This window comes from Saccostrea cucullata, unplaced genomic scaffold (genome assembly GCF_032062105.1).
Source record: "Saccostrea cucullata isolate Sc308-1 unplaced genomic scaffold, CSIRO_AGI_Scuc_v1 ctg16897, whole genome shotgun sequence".
Lineage (NCBI taxonomy): Eukaryota > Metazoa > Mollusca > Bivalvia > Ostreida > Ostreidae > Saccostrea > Saccostrea cuccullata.
Genome location: NW_026917896.1, coordinates 1 through 13,677, shown reverse-complemented (window position 1 = coordinate 13,677; position 13,677 = coordinate 1). Strand labels below are relative to the sequence as shown.

The window sequence follows — 13,677 nt, the reverse complement described above, 5'->3', positions numbered from 1 at the left end:
CTTGGGAAGGAAAATATAGGTCAGATCCAGCATCCAAAGCAAGTCTGGTAGTGTCCATCCTTAGATGCATCATCCATTCAAGTTTGGTTCAGGTAGGGCTTATAGTTACTTGGGAATGAAAATGTAGGTCAGATCCAGCATCCGAAGCAAGTCTGGTAGTGTCCATCCTTAGATGCATCATCCATGCAAGTTTGGTCCAAGTTGGGCTTATAGTTCCTTAGGAATGGACCTGCTCCAAAAATCTGGTCACTCAACTGGAAAATGTAGGTCAGATCCAGCATCCGAAGCAAGTCTTGTAGTGTTCATCCCTAGATGCATCATCCGTGCAAGTTTGTATCCACATGTGAAGTTTGATAACACCATCTTGAATGGTATGTTTAAAACTGAGCTAAACACTAATTTAAGAAAAGTGAGATCAAGGTCAAACGAAAGGTCAAGGTCAAAAAATGTTGATGCAGTTGCATAGCTCTCATCAATATCTATCAGCATATGAAGTTTGATGAAAATATCTTGGATAGTTTCTTTGAAACTTAGCTTTGAACAGAGCTAAACACAAAGTGTGACGGAAGGACGGAAGACGGACATGACAAACACTATATGCCCCGGCCATATTCATGGCGGGGCGTAAAAAACTGCTTTATTAGGAACTTAGTATTTGTACCCAGTATTTGTATTTAATTGCATAAATAGTTTTTTTAAATTTTGATTTAAACAAATTATCAAAAAAGTTAAACATAAAAAAGTTCAATTTATGGTGATGGAGAGGCATTATTAAAACAAAAGTTAAACCTTACATTGATGAAATCGTTCTTGTGATTTTTCTTTGCTCCACAAATATGACTTGTGCCTTTATTAATTTTTGAATTTTTAATCATTTTACTGATTAAGTTCTATAATCTGACCTTTTCAGGTTAAATGAAGGTCACACTTTGTTTATGGAGAGGAAGATCTCTATAACCTTTGACCTTTTTGAAGATCTTTTCGAAGATCACTATAACTCTATAACCTTTGACCTTTTCAGGTTAAATGAAGGCCACACTGTGTTTGTGGAGAGGAAGATCACTATAAGTCTATAACCTTTGACCTTTTCAGGTTAAATGAAGGTCACACTGTGTTTGTGGAGAGGAAGATCACAGGACGTTTACACAACAGTGAGGCTCTCCGTCAATTCATGGCCATTGGAGGATCCAAAAGTCTAAAAGAGACAATTGTAAATTTAAAATTCAATTCTGAACACTTCTAAAATTTTCTTTTTCTTAAATCAAACTATGTTAAAGCACTCATGCTCTAAGCATACACAGAATTTCGCTGTTTGTTGGAGAGCAGAGAGGAATTTTAGCAATAGAATTGTCCTCAGTTCCACACATCAGTCAGTGACTTTCATTTATCCTGATGGAAGGTTGATGTGCATTAGATTTGAAGATGACCTTTGACTTTCCAGGTTAAATGAAGGTCACACCATGTTTGTGGAGAGAAAGATCACATCAAGGTTACATGACAATGAGGCATTTCGTCAGTTCCTGGCTCTGGGAGGGGCAAAAGAATTGGAAGAAGAAATTGTACTTAATACATGTTATCATAAATCATTGATTAGAAAATAATTTTATGGAAAGATTCTTTCAATTATTACAGAACAGTAGAAACTTGCTTTATTTAATAGCTAGACTCTTGTTTAAGGGTAATCTTAAATCTTAATTGTTGGTTTCTCATTGAAAATGGACCAGCATTGATTTTATTTCAGGAAGTAGTGTTGAAGAATGGTCCCTACACACGACTGATCCCAGATCTTAAGGGAGTGGATCCAGACGATGCCTTCTCCATTGTTCCCTATGAGAAAGGCTTTACCCTGCTGTTCTATCTGGAGACCCTGCTGGGGGGACCAGGTAACACACACATACACTATGTCAGGGGCAATTTTAGCTTTACTGGATAGAGACTAGAAGAGCTTATGCATTAGTATGGTGTCCATTGTCCATCTGTCTTTCTGTAAACAGTTTTTTTCAAAAACACTACTTCTACTGTTTTAATAAGACTCAGTCCAGTTGACTGTAGTAAGATGTATCTTTCTTTTTAATAAGTACACACACCATTAGAGCTAAAGTCTCATCAGAAACCCGTTTAATGGAGAAATTTAACTTTATGACAGACCCAGAATTATTTCAGGTGAACTTTGCTTTTAGGCCAAAATAAAATTTTAGTTTGTTTGGAATTGCCGCCCGCCTCATTGAAATACCCCCCGCTTAAAAAATTTTATTGGCAAAAAATTGGAAATATTTTTTTTACAGTCTTATGTCCGACATCGCTTTTTCAAGTTAGTTCGTTCTTCGAAATAGCTTTTTAAAGTCGGGTTTGAGCTCACATAAATTTAACAATACCGGTCAATAAAACGCTTTCTTCATAGTATTTATGATATAGGGAATATCACTCTCTACCATCTGCTCATAGGAGAAGAACGAATGACAACTCTGCATGGGAGATTGAGGGAATATAGGTGGCGATTTGAAAAAATGAAAGCCGCCGAAATGTCAGACCAAGTTGGATCAGTGGATGTGAAAACATTCAAGCCTTGAAGACCAGAACATTTATGCATCTTCATAAAAATAAGAGATGAATAAAACATTAAATGGAATGATACACCAATACCTGGAAAGAGCTATTGTAATAGATTGCCTTTGAACTTGATAGGATAAGTCCGTCATGTTGAAATTGAAAATGATCGTTCAGTTCCCTGGTAAAAAAATTACATGGGTCAGAAATGTTTATTCCCAAATACCAAAGGAAAAATGTTGTCTATCAGTATGACAAGTCTTTGACACCTATTAATGTTAAAACTTATTCATGGCGAACACTTTAGAACATACCAAGCACCCCCTCCCGTTTTTTTACACAAAACATCCCAACTATTCTTAAGTAATTTTGTGTGGTTCGCACTCTTTGTAAGGGTTGTCTTAATGAAGGGCTAAATTTCAAAGAGACATGCTATGAAATACACCAATGAAATTGTTTTAAAAAGATTTGTAAAGAAATTGTTTTAAAAAGATTGTTAAAATAAAGAAGAAAGTTTGACGCTGAAATTTGACTTTTAATAGATAAGCAAATCTAACATCGAAGAAAGATTGATACTTGAGTACCGTTCTGTGTATATTTTAGACAAAAATGATATAATTCAAATAAAAGAAAGAGGGAAATTAACGAAAATCACCACGGTTCATTGTGATTTTTAATTTCTATTAATTAGCTTCAATTTGTAAAAAAAAAAAATAAATTCCCTCCCTCCCTCCTGGGTCTGAAAACCTCCAGGCGGCAATTCCAAACAAACATTTTTTTAAGGATGGCCTTACATAGGTTTTGTTTGTTTGTTTTAATTTGTCTTCTGCAAGGACATGATCACAAGCCTATCTGTTGTTAATATGTTCAGTTACAATATTTTATACAATTATAATACTTTGTACCATGCATGTATTCCTAATAAGGATTCTCTGTTATTGTGCATTGTAGCAGTAGGATTTGCATTACTTAGTGAGATGGAGCACTGTTTCAATTCAATTAATACTATATATTTTTAGCTCTTCTGAGCCAAAGGCTCAAAGAGCTAATGCTATGGCCATTTGTGCGGTGTGCGTCGTGCGGTGTGCGTTAACTTTTTAGAAAATGGGCCATAACTCAAGAACGCCTTGGCCAATCAGTGTCAAATTTGTCACAGGGTATCCTTGGCCCAAGGGCTACCATTTATACTAAAATAAGGGTTGGGACCCTTAAACAAGGGGAGATAATCACGAAAACAAAACCAAAAGTACTGGTTGCTAAAAAATCTTCTTCTCCAGAACCACCAGGCAGATTTTCACCAAACTTACACACAAGGATCAGAATATGTTGAAGATTAAAAATTGTTCAAGGCATGACCCTGGGGCAAAGGGCGTGGTCTCAAGGTCACTTCAAAGTTGACGTAAATTTACAATTGATAAAAACGTTTATATTTTGCTTACTATAAGGACTAGGATCATCAAATCTTGTAAGTTGATGCATCTTAAGACTTCACATCATGTTAAATCAGAAGTAGGTCACAGTGACCTACTTTTTTAATTTTGCGGGCATTTGTTTTCAAATTGATTTGAAGGCATATTTTGGACACTTTAAGGCCTATGATCATCAAACTGTGTTAGTTGATGCATCTTGGGTCCTTGAACAACATCAACTTAAAAGTAGGTCACCTTGACCTACTTTTTGAACTTTATGACTTATCCTTTTTAAAACATTTAATCCCATTATTGCAGACACTGAGAGGGTTAGAATCATCAAATCTTGTAAATTGCTGCATCTTGGGACCTTAAAACATATTTATGAAAAAGTAGGTCACTGTGACCTACTTTTTGAATTTTGCAGGCATATGTTTTCATATTGTTTAAAAAGGCATATTTTGATTACCTTCAGACCTACGATCATCAAACTTGGTCAGCAGATGCATCTTGGGACTTTGAAAAATGTTGACTAAAATGTAGGTCACGGTGACCTACTTTTGACATTTTATGGCTTTATTGAAGTATCTTCGGTATTTATTGGCTAAGAATCATCAAACTTTGTGAGTTGATGCATCTTGGGTTTTCGGAGAGTGACGACCAAAAAGTAGGTCACGGTGACCTACTTTTGACATTTTATAGCTTTATTTAAGTATCTTAGGTATTTATAAGCTTAGAATCATCAAACATTGTGAGTTGATGCATCTTGGGTTTTCGGAGAGTGACGACCAAAAAGTAGGTCACGGTGACCTACTTTTGACATTTTATAGCTTTATTTAAGCATCTTAGGTATTAATAAGCTTAGAATCATCAAACTTTGTGAGTTGATGCATCTTGGGTTTTCGGAGAGTGATGACCAAAAAGTAGGTCATGGTGACCTACTTTTGACATTTTTTAGCTTTATTTAAGTATCTTAGGTATTTAGAAGCTTAGAATCATCAAACTTTGTGGGTTGATGCATCTTGGGTTTTCGGAGAGTGATGACCAAAAAGTAGGTCATGGTGACCTACTTTTGAATACTTTTGAATCTTGGATACATATTGACTGAGAATCATCAAACTTTGTCAGTTGATGTATTTTAGGCTTTCGAAAATCGCCTACTAAAATTTAGGTCACAGTGACCTACTTTTAACATTTTATGGCTATAATTAAGTATCTCCAGTACTTATTGGCTTGGAATAATCAAACTTTGTCAGTTGATGCATTTTATTTTTTCCAAGAATGTAGATGAAAAAGTAGGTCAAAGTGACTTACTTTTGACTATCTCACATACTTATTGGCTTAGAATCTTCAGTCTTTGTCTATTAATGCATATTGAGTCCTCAGAAAACTTCAATCTTAAAGTAGGTCATTGTGACCTACTTATGTTTTTTTTTTTATAGCTTTATTAAAATATCTTCAGTTATAATTGGCTAAGAATCATCAAACTTTGTCAGTTGATACAACTTGGCTCTTAGAATACTTAGGGTTAGAGGCTTCAAATAGAAGTGATAGGTTGTACAATTTATCAGAAGAGCGATTCAAGGCCCTTGGGCCTCTTGTTAGCAAAAGCAGTAAAAATATACCCTTTTTATCTCTACTTGTATTTTAGTTTTTGTTTCAAGCAAGATTTTAGGTCTTTGACTACTGTAAAAGTGGTTATTTGCACGTGGGGGAAATTTACACTACTTACGCGGTAAGCGAAGAACCACATAAAATACCCTCGGGCGCATGGTTACAAAATTTCAAATTTCTGGAATAATTCTAGATTAGACCGGTTGAACCAGTCGTATATTAATTGGGGTATTGAACTCACGTTAGTAGATAAGTATATCAATAAGTATATAAATATATCACAAACAGTCATGAAAATGTAACTGTTCATTTTTTTAATTGTGCGATGAAAAATACATCTTCATATTAAATATTTTAAAGCAGCATCACGCAATTAAAAGTTAAAACATCGATACTCATTTTTTATTTCCTTCGTATATTCGTATGTGTCTCTCTCAATTTCAAATAATTAGTCAAAATGTTACATACATGTTACTTCAAACATACCTATTAAATTAATTGTCAACCTGTGCACTCGACGCGCAGATACAGGTAAGTAGATCCCACTTTGAAATTTGAGCTTGCATAAATAACTACAATAAAGTGTACTCCAGTTGTTCACACTCAGCTGGACCAATCCAACAGGAGAAATTCATTTTGATTTGTTTAGTTTGTTGTAATTATTTTTGATTTTCTTCTTATTTTCAAAGGGAAACAAGTCGATGATAGTACGCGTAAATTTTTCTCAGTAGCTCGTGCGACCACGTATTTTACACCCACGTGAATGTTTGATGGTCACAAACGCATACTTAACACCAGCGTAAATAACCACTTTTAGAGTATAGAAAGCCAAGATATTATATACCTTAATAGGATATAAGTTATGCATGTATATATGGTATACATTTCAGCTGTGTTTGAAAAATTTCTGAAAGCCTATGTAGAGAAGTTTAAACAGCAATCTATAGACTCAAACCAATGGAAGGATTTCCTATACTCCTATTTCACTGACAAGGTAATAATAACTCGATCATCTAAGAATCATTATTTTCATACTCTGCATTTAGAGTTTGGGTTATTTTTTGCAAAATAGATGAAATAATAATATCTCTCTATATAAATTGTAAAAAATGTTACAATTTTAGAGAGAAGTGTTAGACAGTGTGGAATGGGATAAATGGTTTTATGATCAAGGAATGCCACCCATTATACCAAAGTAAGTGTCTGTCCACAATATTCAGATGTAATTGTTCTACTGCACACAAAAGTAATGAAAATACAGTGTATTATATGAACAGCTATCATAGTATACAATGGTCAAAAAATTACTTGACAGACCTAGTTCATTTCTGGTATGTTGCCATCATTTCTATAGGTTATACCTGTTAAATTTCTATTTGATTTACTACAGGTATGACGACAGTCTAGAGGTCCCCTGTAAACAGCTGTCCAAGAAGTGGTCATCAGCCGGTGAGAATGAACTGGACCAATTTAACCCCAGTGACCTTACCTCTTTGACCTCTGTACAGGTCAGAGAATTCCTAGCTCTTCTGGTGGAGGAGGTAAGAAAGTAATGGAAAAGGAAAGTATCATGCTCTAGGACAAACACCACCAAATGTTTTCCCATAGACTTCCATACAAACTTTAGCCCCTCTCACTCATACATATATTGAATTTCGGGCAAATGACCTTTTTGTCGTGAAAGTTCGAGATATTGGAAAGCAAAAAATGCCAGAAAAAATATACCGTGCCGTTGCACTTTTACTTTCAATTTCCATTTGTTTACAACTAGGTGCGTTTGACACCAAATGAAAATCTCTAACCAAAGTGCATCCCTCCCTTCAAATTTTTACCTGTAACTCCTATACACCTCAAAGAAACCCAAGTCTTGATATGAGATTTTTATCAACTTTATTTCACTTGTCAAATACATAACAAGTCTTTTCTCTTATTGACCAATCACGCGCCAGCTAGCATTTTCTCCTCCGCACAACTTTGGGTGTCCAAAATGTCTGCGCCCATGCATTTGTTTATGTAGGGGTTTTTCCTATAGAGTAAAAGAAACATTTATAAAAACTGGTCAATTTATTAAATTTAGAACACATATCCATTGCTTATCTCACCTCTTGAATATTGGGACTGACAGTCTTAGCTTAAGTACACCATTGGCTGTTACATTTCACACCCCAGTCAATCAGACCAACATCTGTGAAACAGAAAAAATGTCTATAAATTGAAGTATTTTTCTATTTTTCTTTCAAACTTTTAAAATAAAATGATTAATCTAGCATATGTTTTGCTTGTTTTTCTTATTATCTCTAATAATTTCTCAAGGTAGATTATGTTAATCATTCAGGGTAGCAGGTACCCGTTATTAATGAAAAATGAAGAAAATCAGCAGGTTTTTTTAAGAAAAAGCTGGGTTATGGAAAGAGTGAAAACTAATGTAGATGAAATAATCAATGGAAAGAAAGAGAATTATATCTAGTTCAAATGTACATAAGATTAAAACAAATTCTATCAGCAGTGGGTTGCTGGCATCAGAGAATCAAATACATCCCCACTGAAAATTTTGTAATTTTGAAGGGGGGTGACCTACATTTTAGCCAATTTTCATGAACATTTCATGTAATTGATGTTAAATATGTATATTCTCATAAAAGGCAAATATATTTATTTGCATATCATTTCTTATTATTGACATAATTAATAAATTGATTGAATGCCAAGGGCAGATAAATCATATTGTCTGACTGAATACAGTGCTCAATTGTACGCAAAATGTTTAAATAACTGCAGTTCTGAGGAAATTTATTTTCTGATAATCTATAAAAAGTTCTAAATAACTTTTAAAATATTAAGAGATTAACTAGATTTTCTAAGAAAACCATACCTTGGAACTCTTAATGAAAGCAAAGGGATCATCCCGAGAGTGTCCATGTGTTGTTCATTGTAAGAGGGTAGGGTTCATTAATCTCTTCCTTCTTGATAATGCATTGCTGAAATACATTTTATTTTATTAAAACATACTGATAAATGCATCTAGTAGCTTATATAATAATTCTTTATTATTTACACCATCTTTTGAATTTTTTTAAAGCATTTGTGATGTAATACCTTTAAAATAATCATGTTAAAATAGAATTTACTCAGATAATTATTTTAAAAATATCAAAGAAATTGAAAAAAAATAACTGCAGATAAACATGACTCTTGTTATTCAAATAAACCAAATTTAAACAGAAATCCTTCATTTTCCATCATGATTAGAGCACAAAATTACCCCCCCCCCCCTTTTCAGCAGAATATCAAGATTGGATATGGCAAGGAGGAGGGATATTCAGACACCTTTTTCATAATTTTTTCAGTTATAATTTTGCATATTTATTGCATTTTCAATGTATTTTCTGCAAAAATATATATTGTACTGTAATTTCAATTAAATTTCCTACAAGTAATCTCTAAGTTTCACCAAAAATATAACTTTAAATTTATTTCAAGCCAGCACTGATTACATGACTGAAACTGGCTTTTCTGCTGGATTATGCCCCTTATGTAAAAACAAAGTAACCTAATTAGTTAACAGCAGTCAAATTTTGTTATAAATTATTCAATCAACTCTGATCAACACAAATTTGAAAGAGGATTACTCAATCTGTTCCAAGTCTACACTCATAAAATACATAGATTTAAATGAATTTCTCAAACTGCGAGGGGGATGCCCATAAATATTGATATTGTATTATTTACAATATTCACAGTAAATTTCGGTATGAATATTTATTTAGAATTATTTACATGAACATTTATTGAAAATATGAGAGCTAGGGCAAAAATTTTTGCATTTTTTCACTATGTGCAGTCCATATTGTGAGCCTCAATTGAAACAAATAGTCAAAACTAACTAAAATATAATCCCAATGCCATAAAAATAGGAACTGGTTGATTTTTTGGCTGTAATCAATTTTTATCCATGAAATCATACCTATTCTATAGGACAAACACCACCAAATGTTTTCCCATAGACTTCCCTACAAACTTTAGCCCCTCTCACTCATACATGTATTGAATTTCGGGCAAATGACCTTTTTGTCGTGAAAGTTCGAGATATTGGAAAACAAAAAATGCCAGAAAAAATATACCATGCCGTTGCACTTTTACTTTCAATTTCCATTTGTTTACAACTATAGGTGCGTTTGACACCAAATGAAAATCTCTAACCAAAGTGCATCCCTCCCTTCAAATTTTTACCTGTAACTCCTATACACCTCAAAGAAACCCAAGTCTTGATATGAGATTTTTATCAACTTTATTTCACTTGTCAAATACATAACAAGTCTTTTCTCTTCTTGACCAATCACGCGCCAGCTAGCATTTTCTCCTCCGCACAACTTTGGGTGTCTGCGCCCATGCATTTGTTTATGTAGGGGTTTTTCCTCTAGAGTGTTTCATTTCAGATATACTTCATTATATTTGCATATCTTTACTGTCCTTTCCCACCATAACCCCATATGAATTTATCTACATTTATTTTTCTATAAGCACAATTGCTCAGGCTATAATCACAATGGCGTCTCAAACATTCATAAAGGGAAATCTATACAAATATATAGTGTTCTGGACTTGTACTGTATATATGGGGAATATTCCAAAAAATATTAAAAAAAAATGTAGGTTTTGATGAAAAGGATTTAATTGCCTCAAGTTCGAATGTAAAAGCTAGACTATGTATATGCCTACGCATATTTTAAAATTCTTTAATAGCATATGGATTTGCTGATTTTTTTCAGCCACCATTATCACTTACCAAAGTGTTGAAGATGGAGGAACTGTATAAATTGAATGCTGTCAGGAATTCAGAAGTCAGATTTCGGTTTGTAATTACACATCCATGTGTTTATAAATATAAAATTCTGTAAAGATATAGAAAAAAAAAAAGATGGATCCATGCAAGAAACAAAGATTCAGGATAAAAATTGTGTAGTAATTTAAAAGGATACTGTAGATTCCTTAATATATATACACATGTACATGAGAAATAACTTATTGCATAATTTTGTGCAGCACTTGCAAAATAAAATTACTTGCTCATTATTTTCATGGTGCTAATGATCATGCAATTCTCTAGATTAACCATCCTCTCGCAAATTAAATTTTTCATTATTTGAAGGCTAAGGACCATTTCACGATATCAAGTACTTGTGTAAAATGAGAAATCTACATTATTAAAAATTGTTCACACAAATATAGCCCTTCATAAATTTAGAGAATGTTTTCTTCTGTAGCTGGCTGAGGTTGTGTATCAAGGCCCAGTGGAAAGATGCTATTCCCAGGGTGCTAGACTTTGTAAATGAACAAGGACGGATGAAATTTGTCAGACCTCTATATAGGTGAGATGGATCAAAATCAAATTTAAAATCCTTTAAGTTTATATATGACTTTCAAAAAAAAATTGTCAGGCCTCTCCTTAAGTTGGATCAAAATTTTAGTTAAAATCTGAAAAAAAATGTGGTAAAAATTATCAACATTTTCAGTTTTACTGTTCAAAATGAATACCCTGGGATCAGACAATTTAGAAGTCTGAAGTGTGATTGGTTGTACATTCATGTAAGACTGATTTACTTGAGCAATAATTTTACCTAGGGACCTGTATGGCTGGGAAGAAGCTAGACCAATAGCCATACAGAACTTCCAGACTCACAAAGGGGAGATGCACAACACAACAGCGACCATGCTGGCAAAGGATCTCAAACTTACTTAAGACTGTGATGAGGACTTATATTTCTCAGCTGTTTGTGTGTATTTTGGTTTTCAGACTGACAGTGATGGTTTAGCAGCTAACATATCCAAGACTGGCCATTTATAATGTAAATCATTGATCAAGAATCTCTATTTGTTTTAAATTATTTTACAGAAAGTACAGTCAAGAAATTGTACAGGAGTTACAATTATAATGTTTGGAATAAAAAGTGTTTAATCACAAATGAATGGGTGTGCAATTGAGAATTGGTTTAATTTTCTTTTGATTCAGGTGATATCATATAAAAAAACAACTAATTTTAATTTGATCATTTTATGAATGAAAATCAGTTATGTACAGTGGAGCCTCATTTATCCGGACGCTTTGGTTCCCAATCAATTTGTTCGGATATGTGAAGCGTCCGAATACCTGAATCACCAGTTAAAAAAGACATAATAACATTTTAAAATTTTGTTCCGATGAAAAAGCGTCCGGATACTGAAGCATCCAGATATCTGGCGTCCGGATATCTGAAGGTCCACTGTACAATATTTGATTATTTACATCTAAGCTATTTAGATTTATCTCTTCAATTTTGAAACAAGGAACAGAAATTAGCTGAAGAAAATATTCTTTTACAAAAAAGTATTGAAGAAAAAATATTGTTTCTAATTTTATTATTGCTTGATAACATTTCCTCATCAATCATATGGATCTGAATCATGCAATCAATCACAAAAGTATCAATAATCAGTTATTGGATAGAAAGAATGTAAAATCCAGCGGTTGTTTATATAGGCTTGTATTACATGTTTAAGAAAAGGCACGGTAACTAAATGAATGAAAATCATTAATTATTAATTTATTACATGGATGCTACATGTATTTGCTTTTATTAAAATGTTCTGCTTTGTGATAAACTTCATTGCAATGTTTGGTTACCAGGAAATTGGATTTAGATTAAAATACATCAGTATGGTAAAAACCAAACAAGATTTCAATTATTAAGTATGTATACATTCATGGTCACATATATTTATGTTTGTTACTTTCATTTTGATGGTGGCTATCTATTTCACTTTAAACAGATCATGCTGAAAATCCTAGTTTCAAGAAAATATGGCTACACATACAGCATCACCTATTTTTATTTCAAGTAAAACCTTGAGAAATGGATTCATAATTGCAAAAATCAGGAGTCACTTTCGAAAATCAAAGTAAAATTGAATAGTCGTAATCTAGGTTCAGTTTCTTTGTAATCAAACATGGCATTAAAGTAGAGGAATTGATTTGTAATTTCATGTATGTCATTCCATTATATTCCTGGTGACATCATACTGTGGCTTACCTAGTCACTAATTTAATTAAATTGTAAATCAAATCAGTCTTCCAGAATTGCTTTAGTTGGTTTATGATGCAGCATTCATTTTGCATCCAAAAAAATTGTATCAAAATAGAATATTTATTATGGTATGCCCCCCTTTCTTCGATGGAGGGAGGGCATATTGCTTTGCTACTGTCTGTTGGTCCACTTAGTTTCCGTTCATTTTCTTCACAACCGTTGCACATACTGAAATGAAATTTGGTATACAGATATATCAAATGAATACTAGGTCAAGTTCTGTTTTGGGTACGATCGCATCATTTTTGACAGAGTTATGCCCCTTGGACTTAAAAAAATTCCAATTATTTGCAGTTTCTGTTCATTTTCTTCGCAGAGGTTGCACTTACTGAAATGGAATTTAGTATATATATTTATCAGATAAATATCTAGGGCAAGTTGGGTACAATCGCACCATTTTTGACAGAGTTATACCCCTTTGACTAGAAAAATTCCAATTATTTGCAGTTTCCATTCATTCTTCTCAAATACAAAAATGGTTGAAATGAAAGCTTTATCTTTTCTCTTTCAAAAGTCTTGACCAATTTAAAAGTATGTCGAAGTTTAAGGTTGGGGTCATTGGGTCAACTCATGGTATATTTGGAAAGGTCTTGGCACAAGTAATGTACATGTAAAATATGAAATCCCTATCTCTTCTCATTCAAAAGTTATGACCAAGGTTAAAGTTTTTGTGACAGGAAGACAGCTAGACAGAAGAATGAGATTTAATGTCCCCTCAGTAAGGGAAGTTGATGATAGAAACATTCCTTTATAGAGTTTTAAAACATATGCATCTGATTTACAATTTTACACCACTTCTCACTTTGCTTTCATGAATGCGGGGGACACTAATTACAAATGGAGACAGGTAAAGGCAAGTAAATAAATGTACACCCAGCTTAAAGGTCTATGAAACTACACTTTGAGCAGAATAAACACTGATCAAAAAAAAAACAGATTTGGGATCAGGTGCCATGGAGCAGTTGTACCATCTCCAATCGACCTGC

General features: G+C 33.4%; 1 protein-coding gene and 1 long non-coding RNA gene across 5 annotated transcripts; one reads left to right on the top strand and one right to left on the bottom strand.

Annotated features, from left to right (window-relative positions):
- Positions 1-1,032: 1,032 nt before the first annotated feature.
- On the top strand, positions 1,033-12,670 carry LOC134258483 (leukotriene A-4 hydrolase-like; the record flags this gene model as incomplete). Its single annotated transcript, XM_062741081.1, has 8 exons — positions 1,033-1,210; positions 1,742-1,883; positions 6,461-6,564; positions 6,695-6,765; positions 6,961-7,111; positions 10,340-10,422; positions 10,835-10,939; positions 11,193-12,670. Coding segments are annotated over 8 exons (952 nt in total), but the record flags the coding sequence as incomplete, so codon positions are not given.
- LOC134258588 (uncharacterized) lies at positions 7,444-9,924 on the bottom strand. 4 transcript variants are annotated; one of them, XR_009990198.1, is made up of 4 exons: positions 9,801-9,924; positions 8,443-8,548; positions 7,673-7,755; positions 7,444-7,596 (listed from the first exon to the last, which is right to left on the bottom strand). It is a non-coding gene; the product is annotated as an uncharacterized LOC134258588 (long non-coding RNA). The 4 variants fall into 4 exon arrangements; XR_009990214.1 differs by having other exon boundaries at positions 9,818-9,924; XR_009990209.1 differs by lacking the exon at positions 9,801-9,924 and adding an exon at positions 9,535-9,579.
- Positions 12,671-13,677: the final 1,007 nt, after the last annotated feature.